Source organism: Rhinatrema bivittatum, chromosome 10 (assembly GCF_901001135.1).
Source record: "Rhinatrema bivittatum chromosome 10, aRhiBiv1.1, whole genome shotgun sequence".
NCBI lineage: Eukaryota > Metazoa > Chordata > Amphibia > Gymnophiona > Rhinatrematidae > Rhinatrema > Rhinatrema bivittatum.
The window spans coordinates 60,019,606-60,038,523 of record NC_042624.1 but is presented as its reverse complement, the minus strand read 5'-3'; the positions used below and the strand labels follow the sequence as shown (position 1 = coordinate 60,038,523).

General features: G+C 46.0%; 1 protein-coding gene across 6 annotated transcripts in view; it reads right to left on the bottom strand.

Moving 5' to 3' along the window:
* TDRD5 (tudor domain containing 5) overlaps positions 1 to 18,918 on the bottom strand; it is a 139,265-nt gene that overhangs the window by 63,796 nt on the left and 56,551 nt on the right. For 5 of the 6 annotated variants that reach the window (XM_029618463.1, XM_029618461.1, XM_029618465.1 and 2 more), the window contains exons 9-11: positions 12,990 to 13,210; positions 12,466 to 12,678; positions 3,893 to 3,959 (exon numbers count right to left, since the gene is read on the bottom strand). In XM_029618463.1, the coding sequence (XP_029474323.1) occupies positions 3,893 to 3,959; positions 12,466 to 12,678; positions 12,990 to 13,210 (501 nt within the window). The remainder of the gene's footprint in view (positions 1 to 3,892; positions 3,960 to 12,465; positions 12,679 to 12,989; positions 13,211 to 18,918) is intronic. The other variant, XM_029618466.1, reaches the window with a different exon arrangement.

The window sequence follows — 18,918 nt, the reverse complement described above, 5'->3', positions numbered from 1 at the left end:
GGATCAGCTAATCGTCCAGGTAAGGATGAACTAAAATACCTTGGTGCCGCAGGGAAGCAGCAATCACCACCATCACCTTGGTGAATACCCTGGGAGCCGTCGCTAACCCAAAAAAAAGGTAGGGCGCAAAACTGGTAATGCTGTCCTAGAACCATGAACCGGAGGAACCTTGGTGGTGCGCTTGAACGCCTATGTGCAGATAAGCCTCCGTTAGGTCCAAAGAGGCCAAAAACACGCCCTTGTGGACGGCCGCTATGACGGACCGCAACGTTTCCATCCGAAAGCGTGGAACCCGCAAGGCTCGATTGACCCGTTTCAGGTCCAGAATCGGACAAAATGTGCCTTCCTTCTTCGGAACCATAAAGTAAATCGAATAACGCCCGATCCTGCGTTCGGCCGACGGGACTGGAACCACGGCTCCCAGCACTCGCAACCAAGAGTGTGTCTGCGCAATAACCTGTTGCTTGTCCGGGGGACTGCACGGCAATACCAGAAATAAATCGCAGAGCGGCCAAGCAAAATCCAAAGCGTAACCATGACTTATAATATCGAGAACCCACTGGTCCGATGTGATCTTGACCCATTCCTCCCAAAAAAGGGACAACTTCCCTCCAATTTGTGGAACGGAAGAATGGGCTGGCGCCCCTTCATTGTGAAGTTTTGTTGGGAGTGAAACTATGAGAGGCTCCCGAACGTTGAGGTCTTCTGCCTCGAAAGGAATGGGTCCACGCTTGCGACTGAGATGCCGATTGTCTCTGCGCGAAGGAAGCCCCTCTGCCTGTCCTAAAATGACGCTGACCCCGAAACCGCCCTCTAAAGGTGCCGGAAGTGTGAAACTGCCTAGGCTTGTCCTCGGGAAGCTTATACACTTTGTTGTTCCCCAAATCCTTAATAAGCTGTTCCAGTTCCTCCCCAAAAAGCAATTTTCCCTTGAAGGGAAAGGAACCCAGCCGGTACTTGGAGGAGGCATCTGCCAACCAATTACGGAGCCACAAAAGCCACCTCGCAGAAACCGCCGATGACATTGTGCGTGCCGAAGTATGTAAAAGATCATAAAGGGAGTCTGTGTAGGCGACCGCCGATTCCATGCGGTTAGCCTGTTCAGCCTCCTCTGGAGGAAGCTCCTGGGCTGTAAGCATCTGTTGAATCCAACGGAGAGTGGCCCTCTGCATGAGACTGCTTCAGACCGCAGCTCAGACGCCGAGCACAGAAACCTCAAAGATGCGCTTCAACAAAACCTCCAGCTTCCGATCCTGAAGGTCCTTAAGCACCGTTCCACCAGTCACAGGAATGGTAGTATATTTAATGACAGCCATGACCGCCAAATCTACCTTGGGAAGCTTCAGGAGGTTTAGAGAATCACCCGGTAAGGGATATACCTTCTCCATAGCCCTGCTACACGTAAGGAAGGCTCTGGAAAATCCCATTCTCGGGAAACCAATCTGAAACAACTTAGGGTGGAAAGGAAAAGTTTGCGGTGGGCCCTTCAGTCCCGCTAACACAGAATTCCCAGGAGCGGAATCCAATTCAGGCTGCGGAGCTGGAATTTCCAGTTCCCGCAGCACATTTTATTTTATTTATTTAGCGTTTTTCTATACCGGCATTCAAGATTAGTATCACATCATGCTGGTTTACATTAAACAAGGGGATGTAAAATAAATAACTGAACAGAACTGTAACAAGTGTATTGAAAAAACTCTGAAGTTACAATAAAACAGGATGCTAAAACTGGGTGGAGGAAAGTCTAAAGGAATTTAACAGTAAGAGCCATTATTTACAGTATTATAAAAATGTCTGATTGTGATTGCTGTTAATATACTATTCAAATAGGGTCTGGAAATGCTTGTTTGAATAACCACGTCTTAAGCCTTTTTCTGAATGTTGGAAGGCACGGTTCTTGACGGAGTTCCGGAGGAATGGAGTTCCATAGAGATGATCTTGCTGTAGAGAAAGCTCGGTCTCTAAATGATATATGTTGAGAGGTTTTGGCATGGGGACATGTAGTGAGTCTCTGTAAGCTTCATGTGTGAGTCTGTATAAGCACATGTGGAATCAAGGGGTCTAGTTCATCTTTACTGAACAAAGTATCTGGGGATCATCCCCTTCCACCTGAACACCAGTGTCCCCATCGTCACCCATATCTGGGGCACCAGAGTCATGTGAGGGACCCGCAGCCTCAGAAAATTCAGACCCCTGATCCAGCCCGAGCCTGGGACGCTTAGGAGAGAGGGCAGGAGAGTCCTCCAAATCAGCTTCAGCCTCTAAATAGGCTTTGTGCATCAATAGAATAAATTTCGAAGAAAACGGATGTGGCCGCTTTAAGAGCCCCCCCGGAGCTGAGAGGGGGGAGGGAGGGTCCAAATCGGCACCAAAATCGGAAAAATGTTGAGGACTTAAATCGGGTGGGTCAACCTCTTTCTCAGACGTGTCTAAGCTCGGTGCGGCCAAAATGGTCGCCGCTCCCTCGTCCCGTGGGGGCGGGGCCATCTTCTGCCCCCAAGCTGACAAACTTCTTCGCAGCTCACGCAGCCGCGAGAGAGGGAAGCCATGGGTACTCATTGGCCGTCGAGAGGGTCCCTCGCCCCCCGGGGATACACCGGGAGCAGAGACCCTCCCGAGAGAGCCGAGCACCCGACTCCCCGCAGGCTGTACAGTCTGCAGCCCCCGGCATAGCAAAGGCAGGCCCAACACAAAAAGTGCGTGAAAAAAATAGCAAGGCAGTCCTGTGTCTGACCGAGTGATAAAAACCACCCCCTCCGGAGCCCCGGGGCCGATTCGGGCAGGCTGGGGCTAAACAAAGGCTATGCTCTATAAAATATATATATTTTTTTTAACTTTAAAACGCAATAAAAAACCCTGCACAAGCCCTGTTAATCATCAATGGCTGAATGACAAATTTTTACAAGCCCCCTTCAGGGGAAAACAACATCCCTGGAAAAGTATTGGGAAGAGGGACCAGCCCACTGAGGATATAGACACTCCGGGTACTGCCCTGCCAAGCCTGCCCTCGGGAAAACCCCCACTCAGTCAGCTCCACAAGCAAGCTGTACAAATCAGAAGAACCAAAAATTCCTTTTTTTTTTTTTTTTTTTTTTTTAAGTAAATAAGGAAGAAATTTGGTCTAGTCAAAAGCCCTACAAGGCAATCAAACCTGTACAAACAAGGGATAATTAGAATAGAATCAGGACCGCAGGTTCTGCCTCTCAATCTGCTGGAGTCAGAGAAATACTGAGAGATCGCAGGTGGCACACCAGTATATCTAGGGGTGCTTTTTAGCTTTTCTCTGACTCCATCTGCTGGAGGGGAGGCATAACCCAGCAGTCTGGTCTGATCCTGGTACGTACAGGGAAAATATTTTATTCTGGTAGTGAAGTCTAACAAGCCTGGTGTGTGTATCTATACATCTATCTCCCTTCATATGCTAATTTTATATATATATATATATATATATATATATATAAATAAAATATTATATTATAACAGCCAGCCACAAAACAGAAGTTAGCATTCAAAAACACACTAACTTAGTCACCCCTTCCCCATACCTTATTTGCAGCAAGGTTGCTGAACCCTGCTCTCAGCAAGTGAGTTGCACAATGCCCAAGCTCCCATACTCAAGTGCCTGACTAGAAGAGAAGAGCTGTTCAGGAGGCAGCAAAACGTTTAGGGCACAAAAATCCCAGGTGCCACGGCAACCTGGAATTTGTCAAGCCCTACATTAGCTATCCAGATTTTTCATTCACTTGTAAATATTAGGGGACTACAATTCCTCCACTCACCCCTTTTTAATCTCTCCAGAAAAGGCACTAATCATCCTCAGCAAATCATTACAGAGCTTGCCTGCTCCTGCAGTGTTAAACAGACCAAAAATATGCATATAGTGTACACATACCTCAATAGGGCGCACCCATGCCAAAGCAGAGGGAATAGCCTGTGCAGCAAGTTTTGCGTAGCAGCTCCTATAAAAAAAAAAAAAAAAAGAGTATAGATACGAGAGCATACTTCTACAGGAAGCACTTTGTCAGGTCAGAAAGTAATAGCCAGTGTTGGCACCAAGCCTGTACAACAGGATTAGTATCCTGCTCATCACACTTCAAGAGGGCAATAATCAAAAAGCATCATTTATGCAGGAAAATAGCATCTTAGCCACAGAAAAGGCTTAAATTATCTCCCCTAAATATGTGGCTTAAAGTACCCATGCACATCAACGGCGGACACTTTTTAATTAGGAATGCCTGGGTTGAGGGGAGGTGCTTATGCGGGTAGGTACTGAATAATCAAACCTACCTATGTAAATTTGCTTTGAAGAGTACCCACATCAAAATACTCACACAGATTTGTGCCTGCCTTCTCCATAGGCAATAATTAAAGCAAAAATATCTACCTATATAATTTTGCTTTGATTAGTCCTGCAAACCCCTATGGGTAAAGACTACACAAGACGTCTTGTCAAAATGCAGGCAGTTTATCTACTCCTTTACATCTCCATCTTCCACAAGACCTCAGCTTAACATCTAATGTAAGATGGCACTCTTCGGCAGTACAGTACCACCTAGCACTATACTGCGACAATGACTCAATACAAAGGATCTACAGAGTCACAGCCACAAATACCACCTCCTTTTGCAACCACTGATTTCTGGAGGTCTTCCATTCACTAGGCCCAGAAATATTTGGCTGCCGAGGTTGCACAGAATCAGACCCAAGATGAGTTCATGGAGGATTTGGGGAAGATTTATGGGGTTGGTTATGTCTGTTGCATGGCTTTTTTGGAGGTGGATGGTCCTGGTGTGGGGTGGGTCCTTTATTGGAGCTGGTTTATGTGTTGGGGAGAGATGTGGAGTTAGGCTTATATCCATGAATGTTAACAAGACCTAAGTTCAGCTATAGCTAAGGACCTACATTCTCCCTTTAAGAGACAGATGTTATTTCAAGATGCACAATGGTTAAAGGCTGGGATTGTCTTGATTCAGGAGATCCGTTTAAGGAAGAAAAATGAAGGACTTCATTCAAGGCTATAGCCCTTTGTATTTTTTGATCTAGTTCACTTTGAAATAAATATGGAGGAGAGTACGGATATTAATATTCAGAGATGTTAATGTGCAGTCAGTATGCAGAGATGTAGATGGACAGTTTATTTTACTAAAGACAGAAATAACTTCAGAGGTATATACCCCTTTAAATATATATACATATAGCCCTAATGTTAGTCAAGGTAAATTTTTTGATGTATTAAATACAATATCAATGGATAATGTAGATGGGCCATCATAGTTGGGGAGGAATTTAACATCACGCCAGTCCATCAACAAATAATTCTAATAGGGCAGGAACTGCATCTAGGATTTACATGTGTCATTCTAGGGATTTAATGCATAGGTGGGGGTTTAGTGGACCGTTGGTATGTCTTACACCCTAGGGATAGTAATGTCTTGTTTTCCAAGCCCCATAATTTTACACTCAAATAGACTTCCATCTGATTGACAGGGCTTTAGATGCCAGAGCCAGAGCGGCTGAAATAAACCGCATTACCTGGTCAGACCATGCTCAGATTTGGTGGGACCTCTGCTTAATGCACCCTTAATACGGGCAAGCACTTTTAAAGAGTGAATACATTTATTTCATGATAAATCAATTTTCCAGCAGATAAAGTCTGCAATTTTAGCGTACATGAGCTTTAATGATTTTGGCGCTATGTCTCCGGTAGTTCAATGGGATTGCCTTAAGACAGTTATACAGGGGTGGATCTCTTGTGCTGCAAATAAAAAAAAGAAAAAAAAGAGGGGTAAGCAGCTTTATCTGTATTTGTGAGTGGAGAAGGTAAGCCCCACTACTAAGCTTTTAGTCAAGCTTGAGGCTCACAGTCAAGCTTTCCTCACTATGGGTAATTTCCTTGGGAAATTACCCATAGTTTTCAACTTAAACATATTTCAGTATGGGAACGAGGCAAGCAGTTTGCTGGCCTGGAGGCTTAGATCTAAGGTCATTCAAAATTAATCATTAAAATTAAGGACAGACTGGGGGATGGGTCTTCGGTGTTTGATAGTAACAAGGTCAGAGATCGAATTGGCAATTCTATAGTTAACTCCATTTGAGAAGATAGTATGGACAGTTATTTGGCGGAGGTCAATATTCCCACATTGAATAAGGAGTCCCAGCAATTTCTGGATAAACAGATCAATCTTAGAGGTTAATCAAGCCATTCAGGTCCAGAAAGGTGGCAAGACATGTTCTACAAGATGTATTCCTTGTTAGCAAGGCCTCTGGTGCTTATATAGCTTGTTGGGAGGGGGGACATTTTCTTCCAATGTGGGTATTACTATTTTGCCTAAAGCAGAGAAAGCAAAAGTTGCTTACCTGAAACAGGTATTCTCCTAGAACAGCAGGATGTTAGCCCTTACATATGGGTGACATCATCAGATGGAGCCCAGCACAGAAAATGTCTGTCAAAGTTTCTAGAAACTTTGGCTGGCACACTGAGCATGTCTAGCATTCCACTATCCCTGCGTCCACATGAGGTCTCTCTTCAGTCCTTTTTCGCAGAGCTGTCTTCTTGCAGAGGTGGAACTCGTGCTTTTTTTTTTTTTTTTTGGAAAAAGTGAGTTTTCTCTTCGCATATCTTTTTTCCATCCTGTGCTGGCTCTCTCTCCAGTCCCATCGGGTCCTCCTCAGTTGGTGAGTTTTTTTGCTTCTTTTGTATCCGCTAGTCGCCTTGCTCTTGCAGTCTCTGGTGCACCTCATAGGTGCTTCGTGCTTTCATAAAGCCTCGTCACAAATCCACATACCACAAATATCTGGCCAGTCCCGGTGCCACCAGGAGTACTAGCCCCCTGTGGCCTTCGATCTTGTGAATTATCCTGCCTGGCAATGACCACAGAGGAAAGGCATAAAGCAATCTATTATCTGGCCAGACCTGTACGAGAACGTCTATTCCCAGGGACCATGGATCTCTCCTGCAACCATAGAAGAAAGGAACCTTTGCATTTCAAGAATTCTCCAATAGGTCTAGGAATGGAAAGCCCCAGTGATCCACAATAAACTGAAATGCCTCGGCTGACAACACCTACTCTCCTGGTCCTCTTCAGCGCTCTCTGCTATCACGTTGGAACCCGCAGTCTCAGGATTATGCGGTTTGGCTCCACTTGCTAATGAAAATCTACTCTTGGTTGCGGGAGGATTATCTGAGAAAGGGAGTTCCCTTGTCCTTTCCAGCCTGGTTGAAACGACAGATACGAGTCTCCACAATTGGGGGGCTCCTGGGTCCAGAATCTCCCTGCTGAGAAAGTCCACTCTTATGTTGTCTTTTCCTGCAATGTGAGAGGCCAAGATCATCTGCAGATGACCTTCCGCCCATTCCATCAGCTGGTCTATTTCCTGTGACACTTGCTGGCTCTTGGTTCCTCCCTGGCGAATGATATAGGCCACCATTGTTGCATTGTTTGATATCATGCGAACCATTCGATTCTGCAGCCTGTGGCTGAACTGCAAGCATGCCAGCCATACTGCCCGGGCCTCCAGGGGATTGATGTTCCAGTGGGACCCTTCGGTATTCCAGCGCCCCTGGGCCGATAACTCCAGACAGTGAGCCCCCCAATTGTGGAGACTCGTATCTGTCGTTTCAACCAGGCTGGAAAGGACAAGGGAACTCCCTTTCTCAGATGATCCTCCCGCAACCAAGAGTAGATTTTCATTAGCAAGTGGAGCCAAACCGCATAATCCTGAGACTGCGGGTTCCAACGTTATAGCAGAGAGCGCTGAAGAGGACGCATATCCGCCCTTGCCCATGGCACCACTTTCAGGGTAGCTGCCATCAATTCGAGTACCTGTTGGTAGGCCCACACCATCGGACATATGGTGTTCATCAACTGACGCACCTGACATATAAAACTCTGGATCTGAACTTCCAGTAGGAAAACTCTGTCCTGTCCCGTGTCGAACCAGATACCCAGATACTCCAAGACTGGGATGGTTGAAGATTTCTCTTGGTCAGATTCACCACCCAACCGAGCTCCTGCAATAAGGAGATCACCTTGTGTGACACCAGGCAGCTCTCTTCTTGAGACTTGGCTCGATTCAGCCAGTTGTCCAAATATGGGTGCACCAGAATTCATTAATTTTGCAAGGCTGCTGCTATCACCACAACATTTGTAAATAATTCAACCTTACCACTTCCTGCAAAAATTGTAAACTCTACAACCCTGTTTGAATTATATTTAATGCTGTTACCTATCTTAATCTTCCTGCCCTTATGTTAACTCTACTGGTTCTATGTATCTCTTCACTTTGTTAAACTGTTCTGTGTAAACCGATATGATGTGAAAACGAATACTGGTATATAAAAACTTGAAATAAATAATCTTGGAAAATGTTCTGGAAGCGGTGCCTAGGCCAAAAGGCAGCACCCAAAACTGATAATGGTACACCAACACAGCAAAGCGTAGAAAGCGTTGGTGTTCCAATCAGATGGTAATATGAAGGTAAGTCTCCGACAGATCCAAGGAAGTCAGAAATTCCCCCCACTGCACCGCCATTATTACAGAGCATAAAGTTTCCATTCGAAAATGAGTCACTTCAAGTGACGGTTGAGCCTCTTGATATCCAAGATAGGATGAAAGGAGCCCTCCCTTCTTGGGCACAACAAAATAAATGGAATATCGACCCACACTTTGAGACGTGAGCACCAGAACCACAGCCTTCAGTCTGAGGAGCCTTTCAAGCGTGAACTTCACTGCCTGCTTCTTCTGTGGGGACTGGCAAGGGGACAGGGTCCTGAGGAATACTGTGAAATACCAGTGCATACCCTTCGCATATCACCTCCAGGACCCACTGGTGCGACATGATCTTGACTCATCTCCAATAAAAAAGAAAGAGACACGTCCCCCTGTTCCGGAACGTGAGTCGGCAAACATTCATTGCAAAACTCGAGAAAGTCGACCACCTGAGCCTGCTCCTCTCTTTGGCTGCCAGGGACGCAAGGACTGAGACTTACCGAAAGGCCAGTCCACTGAAAGGTTGTCCCTCTGTAGGGATGAAAACACCTGGAACCCCAGAAACGACCCCTCAAGCCAAAAGGGATGCTGTAACTGTTTATCCTCCAGTAACTGAGGCACCAGAGACTCACCCCACTTAATGGCCAGTTTCTCCAACTCACTCCCAAACAAGAGCGAGCTTTTAAGGGGCATCTTCATAAGATTGACTTTGGATGGTGCAACAGCCAACCAATTTCCCGCAATCACCGAAGCCACTCCTCTGGCCGAGGTATGGACCAAACCACAGCCTGCGTCCACTAAAAAGGCAGCAGAGGGCTCCATAACTGCTCTAGAATTCCCTCCAGACTCAACCTCCTGAAAGAGGAGCAGACAAGCTCTCACCACTAGGGCGCAACAGGAGGCAGTCTAAATTCATCACCACTGACTCAAAGGCTTGCTTAAGAATAGCCTCAATCCTTCTATCTTGTACATCCTTCAAGGACGCTCCTCCCTCTATGGGGATAGTCACCTGCTTAGACACGGCACATACCAGAGCATCTACTTTGGGAAAAATGCAAACCCTCTCTCACAGGCGGATCTAGGGAGTATAGGCCTTCCAATGTCCAACCCCCCTTTAAAGTTTTCCTCTGGGGCATCCCATTCCAGATCAATTAATTCCTGAATGGCAGCCATCACCTGGAAAAAACAAGACACTTTAGGTAAACCAAAATGGGATTCTTCCTCAGCTCTGACATAGCATCCGAACAAGAAACACCCAACTGTTTCAAAGTCTGGGAAATCAGGGCCAGCAGTTAGTTTCTATGAAAGAACCGCAACATGGTTTGATATGGTTCCAGCCCTGGAGGAATTTCCCCATCTTCTAGGTAAATCAGGATCAACATTGGTGCCACCCAGATTCCTATCGGGAACACTCGCAGGGAGCAGAGTGCGGTTCGCCTGCTCAGCTTCCTCTGGAGGAAGGTCCTGGGCAGTAAGCATTTGTTGGACCCAGCGGAGGGTAGCCCTCTGCATCATGCTGCTGCAAACCGCTGCCCGCACTCCCAACGCTGATACTTCAAAGATCCGCTTAAGCAAAACTTCCCGCTTCTATCCTGGAGGTCCTTGAGTGCTGTGCCCCCTGTCACAGGAATGGTAGTATGCTTGGCAATGGCCGTGACTGCCGAATCCACTTTAGGGATCTTAAGAAGATCAAAGGACTCATTAGGGAGTGGATAAAGCTTTTCCATAGCTCTGCTGACTCGCAAGGTGGCTTCAGGGGTATCCCATTCCCGTGACACGAGCTGGAAAAGCTTTGGATGGAAAGGAAACATTTGCGGCGGAGCGCAAAGCCCCGATAACACAGTCTTCCGGCGAAGCATCAGGTACCGCTTGTGAAACTGGGATCTCAAGTTCCTGAAGCACATGGGAAATCAGCGGGTCCAGCTCCTCCTTGCGGAACAAACTGAGTATCTGCGGATCATCCCCCTCCACCAGATCGGCACTGCCCACATCATGAGTGGGGGGGTCCTGAGTCATGGGTTCCACAGGTGAGACGGGGGGGGGGGGGGGGGGGGAAGGTCCATCCCCCTGGACTGAGCTAAGGGCCCTCGGTCCAGGTCTCTCCTGGTCCGCTGAGGCCTTAAAATACTTAGCTTGGGCAGGAGACCGGCTTTCCCAGTCAGCTTCAGCTTCTACATAAGCCTTATGTAGAAGCAATACAAATTGAGAAGAAAAACGGGTGACGTTTCTTTAAGGGCCCCCTCGTCGATAGAAGTGGGGGTGGGCCCGAGTCCTGTTGAAGATCATGCGGTCTTTGAGGACAGAGTGCCGGCGGGGAAAGAGGAGGAAGCTCCTCTCCCTCCCCTACTGAATCTACATTGGGTTCTGAAGGAGGCAAGATGGCCGCCGCCCACGTGCCGATCGGTAGCGTGCCGGGCCTCTGCCTCCGAGCAGGCTGCTCGCTTCGGTGTCCCCTCGGGCGCGGCAGGGCTGATCCTCTGCCCAAAATCGGCCACTGCGAAGGCCCCTTGCCCCAGGGGATACATCGGGAGCAGAGGCTTTCGCGGGAGAGCCGGTACCCCGGCTCTCTGCACGCAGTGCAAACGGCTCCCCCGCAACATGGTAAAAGCACGTGAAATCAATCGGGTGACAAGCCACCCCTTCCGGAGGCCCAGGAGCTCAAGACAGGCGGGGGCCACAATAGGTTCGTATTGAAATAACAGGGATAAAAACCCTGTCTATCTAAAAAAAAAAGTCTTAATTCTTTTTTTTTTTTTTTACTAACTTTAATACCTCCAAACTCAGGGGACCAACCTCCCTGAGCCACCAGGACACTGGACCATCAGAGGAATTATACACTTCTCTGGAAAAGCTCTGCCTCAGAGGGATACTACTTCTCTGCAGGAGGGGGAAGAGTGACCGGTGAATCCTCCCCCTTATAGCTCACCGGGTTAGGGGACAAAATCTTTCTCCGGTAAATGGCTGTAGGGCAATACCCTGCCTTGCCTGTCTGTGTCCTTCTTAATTATTCTATTTAATCAAAAAAATTTTTTTTTAATCCTAAGAATTGATCTAATCAGAGGATTCTCCCTGGAGTGTAAACCAAACCTGTAAGAAGAACCCTTCCAATTTAGAGGTGATCAGGACTGCAGGTTATGCTCTCTCAATCTGCTGGAGTCCGAGAAATACTGAGGGATCGCAGGTGGCACACCAGGTTATATGGGAGGTGCCTTTCAGCTTTTCTCTGACTCCATCTGCTGGAAGGGAGGCATAACCCAGCAGTCTGCACTGATCCTGGCACGTACAGGGAAGATGCCCTTTTCCTTACATCTCTAAAGAGATGGCAGCTCAAGAAACCACTATCTTTATCTGGTTTACCATGGCAGCCCTGCAGAATCCACAGCTCAATACTGCCAGTGCCTTCTTCCCCATGGCCTACACCACCCTCCGCAGAGGCTGAAAAACTGACTGTGCTGCAGGCTCTCTCCCTGTCTTCAGCCTAAGTGGCTCCACCTGCGCAAGCAGCACTAATGCCAGCTATGCATAATGCAGCCAATCAGTGGTTGCCTTGCACTGGCATGTCTAGCTCTCTCCGCTCTGACACGCTGTCATCGGACAGTTCGAACTTCAAGTACCTGAGCTGATTATTGCTGTTGCCACTGATGGCCAGATCAAGCTCCTACTGCCATTACTGCCAGGGGCCAAATGAAATTCAGCCAAGGGCCACAACCAGCCCTTCAGCCACAGTTTTGGGGGACCCCTGCTCTAAGACAATCAGACGAAGGTGAACTTGATTAACACACTAATAAGTATGCACTTCTCAGACAAGTTCTTAAATGATGCTGTCAGTATGCAAATAAATTGACAAGTTAGCAAATTCAGCTAATCTATCCTAGAACACAGACATGCACAGTCACTCCACCACTGCTAAGGACTGTTCAGCAACTTGTCATTGATGATAAAAATATTTCAGAATGCCAGCTACCGTTCCACTTACTTAAGGAACCTTAGCCAGGACATCTTTACAGTCGCCATATTCCCAAAATCAGGATAATACACAGTCACCTCCTCTTCATTAAGCACCTGATGTACAATGACTCTGTACCACCAAACATCCTGAGAAGACTTCAAACAGCATAGTTGGCCAGGCCGGATCCAGCCACGTGGTATAACATAACGCTCAGAAACGCATGCATTGGAATAGCAGCGCCTGCAAGAAATCACAATGGTTGGTCACCTCACTCGAGAAGGGAGGGGAGGATAGAGAGGGAAAGTTATCAAAGCTGCTCTAAGGCCTCCCTTTCCACTCAATCCTTTAAAAAGCTATGCTATAAAGAAAATGAGAAAATGTGTAAGAGTACAAATCCAACAAGACGAGGGTCATGAACACACTTACCACCATACAGACTGCATTACACTAACACACGCATGCATTTGTCCGTACAGATGTGTCAGCGTGCACCCATATACACACACACACACTGATTGCAACTGACATGGTAAAATATTGTGCATACTCACCTCATCTCAATCATCATATTCTGCAATACCACTGATGTGTCCTGGCCATACAAATTGATATAGAATTGGCTGGGTGAAATTATGTTCTCCACAAATACCCCAACCATGGTGCCTTGCTCCAGCAGAGGCAAACTGTGCAGGCATATGTCTTGTACAGCATCAGGGGGGATTTCCATGTGTGCTGTTTCCACAAGTAGCGGTGGCCCTTTCATCCTCCATTGCTGCGGAAAGAGGGGAAAGAAAATGAATGCCAAAGGCCCGAGTCATGAAGGCTTTTCTCTCATTCTGTTTCTATGGGAGTCGACCTGGATGAAAATCGGTCCCCTAAGAGGGCTAAAGCTCAGGGACAAAGCATATAGTAAAAGGTACACGAGGCAAAAAAAGACAAAGCCTAAAGGAAGCTTTAGTTTCTTGTACACACAAGCAAATCTAAAGCACAAATATGTACATCACGGTACACAAGTTTTGCAGAGAGACCATGAAGAAAGTAATGTGTGTGTAAATCTTGCTTAGGAGGAACAGCTGGAGAGCTAATAGCACAAAGACTTGGAGTGTGGGAAATAAAATGCCAGATGTGCAGGACCTAATGGTGGAGACACTTGAATACCATGTCTATTACTGAGACATGGTTCAGTCAGTCTCATGAATGGGGTATGGTCTTACTGGACTATAATCTGTCGAGGAAGGACAGAAAGGGAGAAGGGGCAGCTCTGTGTCAGAAATATCATCCAAGCAACTGAAATGCAAGGGGACATGGGGAAAGAAAGAAGCACTGTGAGCTGAGAGGTGATGCTACTTTCATTTACACTAGAGTGGTCTACAGGACTCAGAGGAACTGGACAGAGATCTGGCTGAAGACATCCAAAAGGTGGGAAGGAAGGTAGAGGTGGTGTTGGTTGAAGATTTTAAATTTGCCAGATGTGTAATCTGCAGAATCTAAGTAGAGAGAATATGAATGCCCTTCAAGGGACTCTGCTCAAACAAATGGTGATGAAATCTAAGAGGAGAAGAGCAATCCTAAATCTGGTACTCCCAAATGAAGACAGAATCCCTAATGTCTGGGTTACTACCCACAGAGGCACTAATGATCATTAGAACAGTGTTTCTCAATCTGTGTGTCAAAGCACAGGCCAGCGTGCTGCCATCCTCCCCTGGCAGGATACCACACTTCCCAGTCTCCCGCTGGCTCGGTTGCTCTTCCCCCCCCCCCCCCCCCCTTCCTCTGACCCAGCAAGATGTGGCATCAGTTAATGGAAGCACTTTGCAGTGGCAGCATGGCTTCTCCTTCCCACCAACAAGGCCCAGAACAGGAAGTGGTGTGGGGGCCCCATGCCTCTATCAGAAGTAAAAGCATCAGATTTAGATTTGTTGTTCAGCAGACTCTGGCCCAATTAAGGGAAAGGTATGGTATTGGAGATGAAATTCTTCTAAATACAAAGGAAGAGCAGGATCTTAAGTTGGCCAAACAGGTGGATAAAGCGATGGTAAAAGCCAGAAAGATGCTTGGCTGCAAAGGGAGAGGAATGGTTAGCAGAAAAAGGGGGGCAATACTGCCCCTGGTGAGGCCTCATCTTGAATACTGTGTACAATTCTGGAGACCGCACCGTGAAAAGGATATAAAAAGAGAGACTTAGTCCAGACAGTGGTTACTAACATGGTCAGTGGTCTTCGTTCTAAAGCATATGAGAACAGACCTAAAGAACTATACATGTATGTTTAGAGGAAAGGTGAGACAGGAGAGATATGGTAGAGATTCAGATATCTCAAAGGTTTCCATACACAGGAAGTGAAGCCTTTTCAATGGAAAGGAGGCTCTAGAACAAAATCATGTGATGAGGTTGAAAGGAGGTAGACTCAAGTAATATCTTACAAAACCTCTATTTACAGAGAAGGTGCTGGATTGTATGCCACCAAAAATCACCAAAGGCCTGAAGAATCCCTGGAGACTGGGGCTGAGAGCCAGCATCCCCCACTGCCTGTTCTACTAAACAAGCTTTGAACCTCTACCAGAACCAGAGACGATTCCTCCATGCAAGTGCCTCTCTGCTCCTCTTCAAGACAGGGAACTACCAGTGATAGTTGAGGAGAAGCAGAGGAGCTTCTCCCACTGATGCTGCTAAGGAATTGAAAATGAACACTACACCCACGCTGAGAAGGAAAGCCTCAGCACTAGACCCCATCATCCACGAGGCTCGTCTGTCAGTCTAGCGCTGGGTTCCCCTTAAGTGTCTTCCCCACCAAGGATGCACACAGAATACAAGCAATCTGAATTTAGTCGAGACCATGAGTCTGCACTCGAATGGCAGTCTGACTTGTGCCATTGCAGTGCGCCTCTAACCCCATCCCATTTATCTGAATCTCAGGAACCCCCCCCAGGTGACCAGTTCTGAAGCAGCAAATCACCAACTGACCGACACAATGATTCCACTGCCTCCTGGTCACTTTTTTTTTTTTAATTTTTTAAAATTTATACACACTCCAGACCGCAGGTTTTACACCATCTACCATCTGCTGAAGATCGAGAAATACTGAGAGACTGCAGGTGGCACACTGGGTTATGCACTATGTCAGTGAAACTCTGTCTCCATCTACTGGTAGGGAGGCAAAACCCAGGAGTCCGGAGTGATCTGGGTACATACAGGGAAAGGGGATAAACTCAGGAGTAAGCTTAGGAAATATTTCTTTATAGAGAGGGTGGTGGAAGTGGTGGAGACAAAAACAGTATCTGAATTCAAGAAAGCATGGGACAAATACAGGGGATCTCTAAGGAAGTGATGAGAATTATAATTCTAAATTGGATGGATGGGCAGACAGGATGGGCCATATGGTCTTTTTCTGTTGTCATGTTTCTAACAGCATGAGAAGCAGCATGGACCCGTAGCAAGAAGAGAAGCAGCTAGTAGTCAGAAGTAAGCGCAAAGCAGTGTCAGCACCTGCAGCAGACAGGACTCTTCCTCTTTCTTGGAGCCATGGGGGCTGGAGGAGACTGCTACTCCCACTTGTGTTTCTGTGGGGGAGGAAAGCAAGTGAGAGAGCACGTGTTAAGTGAGAGCGCACATGTATGACTGAGAGCGAGCAGGTGTGTAGGATCGAGCGCACATGTGAGAAAGGAGAAAGTTTGCAAGAAACACTCCCACTCGCTAAATCATGACAATCTCAGGACACCTGGAAATCGAAAGTTCCCAGGTATGGAGAGCAGAAGATTTTTTTTTATCCTTATTAGTTTTAATTATTGGGTCTTAGTGTATGAAATATTTATTGGTGTCTGGAAATATATTTTTTCTCGAATCTGTTTTATTAATTCAAAGATCTTTAACAATATTAGCAAAACAGCAGGGTGCATTTGTTTCTGATACACCTTACACATTAGAAACAAACAGCACATTTACATATTTTAGTACCCTAACCCAACCCCACCACCCTGTCTGGAAATATTTTGACTTTTTAATTATTGGATGTTCTAATCATCATCTGTTTGTTTGTTTGTTTTTTTATTAGTATGGGTTTATTATTGATATCTCTCAATTGATATCTCTATATATACCTATAGAAATGGGGCAATATAGTACTATTTGAAGTGCTCAGTGTAATACTACTGGAAAAACTGGATGTTCATATCTAAAATCCAAAGTTTTATTAACAAAATTGAATACAATAGATGTGGATCTTTAAATTTAAAACTTAACTTTAGTTAGATATACAACCACCTATGTATTTTAACACATTATGTTGCAAGTGAATTATAAAGACAGAATTGCATCCGTATATTTAATAAGTATTCACATTATACTGTGCAAAAACCACTCACTCATCTATTCATAACCATGCCCATTCATTCAATCTTAAAACATAACACAACAATTTACTAAACACTACATGGAAGCATGTGTGCCCCTACTGTTGACACATATCATAAGTCATAATTTATACATAGAACTAGAAAATATATACTAATTTGAACTGCCTGCACCTATAAAATCATTCTACTGAACTCCCAATCATAATGAACACATCTGCTCACATGGATCTTTTTCAATCATTTAATACAGGCTTATAAATTGTTGAATATTTATTTATTTATTTATTTAGAGTTTTTATATACCGACCTTCTCGATATACATAATCGAATCAGGTCGGTTTCCATAAAACAAAACTTTCGCAAGTAAGGCGTTACATTAAACAATAAAACAGAGTATGAATAGTGTTTCCTTTGTCTGATGTAAAAACCCCAAGGCGGCCCTCATTTCACCAAAATGGCTTCCTCAAGGGGAAACCCCTAGCATGGAGAATACCTTGTGATAGGCTGCTTTCTCAAAGGCTACTCCTGGCACGAGAGACAGGGTGAAGCCCCCTAGCTTTTTAAAGATGGGAAAAAAGGCCAATAAGGAATCCAAAACAGTAAGAATCGTCAATAATGCAGAATTCAGTCCCTTGGTCTCTATCTATATAGGACTTGTTCAATAGAAAACAGAAGTAGTGCTGCAAGACTGCAGAAAGGCAGTTGTGGTTCTGCTTCACAAAATTGATTGAGAAGAGGTTGGAAACTACAGATTGGTTAGCTTTATCTTGGTGGTGGAAAGTTAATGGAGACTCTCTTTAAAGAAAGGATAATGATCTATAATCTAGCAGGTTGCAGGATATGAGGTAAAGGTTCTTACCTGCTCATTTTTGTTCCTATACCACCACAGATCTTTCCAGACTCCTGGGTTTTGTACCCCTTCCAGCAGATGGAGACAAACGTTTTATTGAAACTGCTATATAACAGAGTGCCACCTGCAGTCCCTCAGTATGGAACTAAGTTTTAACAGCTCAGTGACCTGCTAACAACTCTTCAGTAACTCCAACAAACTATGAACATGAGAAGGTGACTCTCCCCCTTATACTACAGGCGGGGGTGTCTGGACTGATCTGTGAAACTACAGGAATGAAAATTATCACATAAGAACCAGTTTTCCTTTCCTTGTACATACCCAGGTCAGTCCAGACTCCTGGGATCTACCTAAGCCCATTAAACTGGATGGGACTTGGAGAGTCCCACTCGCAGAACACTCACCAAAACCAGCCACATTAAGCTCCACTAGCCAACCGATAGTGTCTGGCGAAAATGTGCAATGACTTCCAAATCACTGCCTTGCATATTTCCTGTGGCAACACCTGCTGGGCCTCAGCCCAAGAGGCTGCCTGCGAACGTATTGAATGAGCCCTCAAACTTTCAGGCACAGACTGGCCCTTAGAAATATAAGCTGGACCAATTGTCTGCTTGAGCCAACACACAATCGTAGCTTTGGAAGCTTGACACCCCCTTCCTTGTGTTATGGTTTTGAGGTGTTGAAGTGGATTCTTGGGTACTGAGGTGATGGCCACTTCCACGGGGGGGGGGGGGGAGCCCCGTGAGGAACCGCAGTACTAAGCTAGTCTTGAGACACGCAAACACAGAAGATTTGTCTTTATTATACAGCTGAATGATACCACCAGAAGTGGCAGTAGTGAGGTGATCCAGTAGTAGCAGTCCAGGGGCCCTCAGCAGAGGAGACCCGTCTCACAATGGTAGATGTTAGCAGCACACGGTAGTATAGGGAGTTCCGGAAGCAGGTTCCCAGTGATGAGCTGTAGATGAGACAGACTGATAAAGGTTAGATTACTCACTAAGTTGGTAGCTGTATTGATGGAGATACCAGCAGGCAGAAGTAGTTGGATTGCAAGCACCAAGGCAGGGAGAGCAGGACCTCAAGGAGCGAGTACCTGGTATCCCAGATAGGCACCTGAAAGAAAGCCTATCTGGGATACCCGAGGAGCGGGTACCCAGATTAGATGAATAACCCCGAAGAGCAGAGAGCTTCCAGTGGCAGCACGGAAGCAGCAAAGTAGCTCAAACCGAAGGCAATCCAATCCTTGCTAACTCGAATTGTTAGCAAAGGGCAGGCTAAAT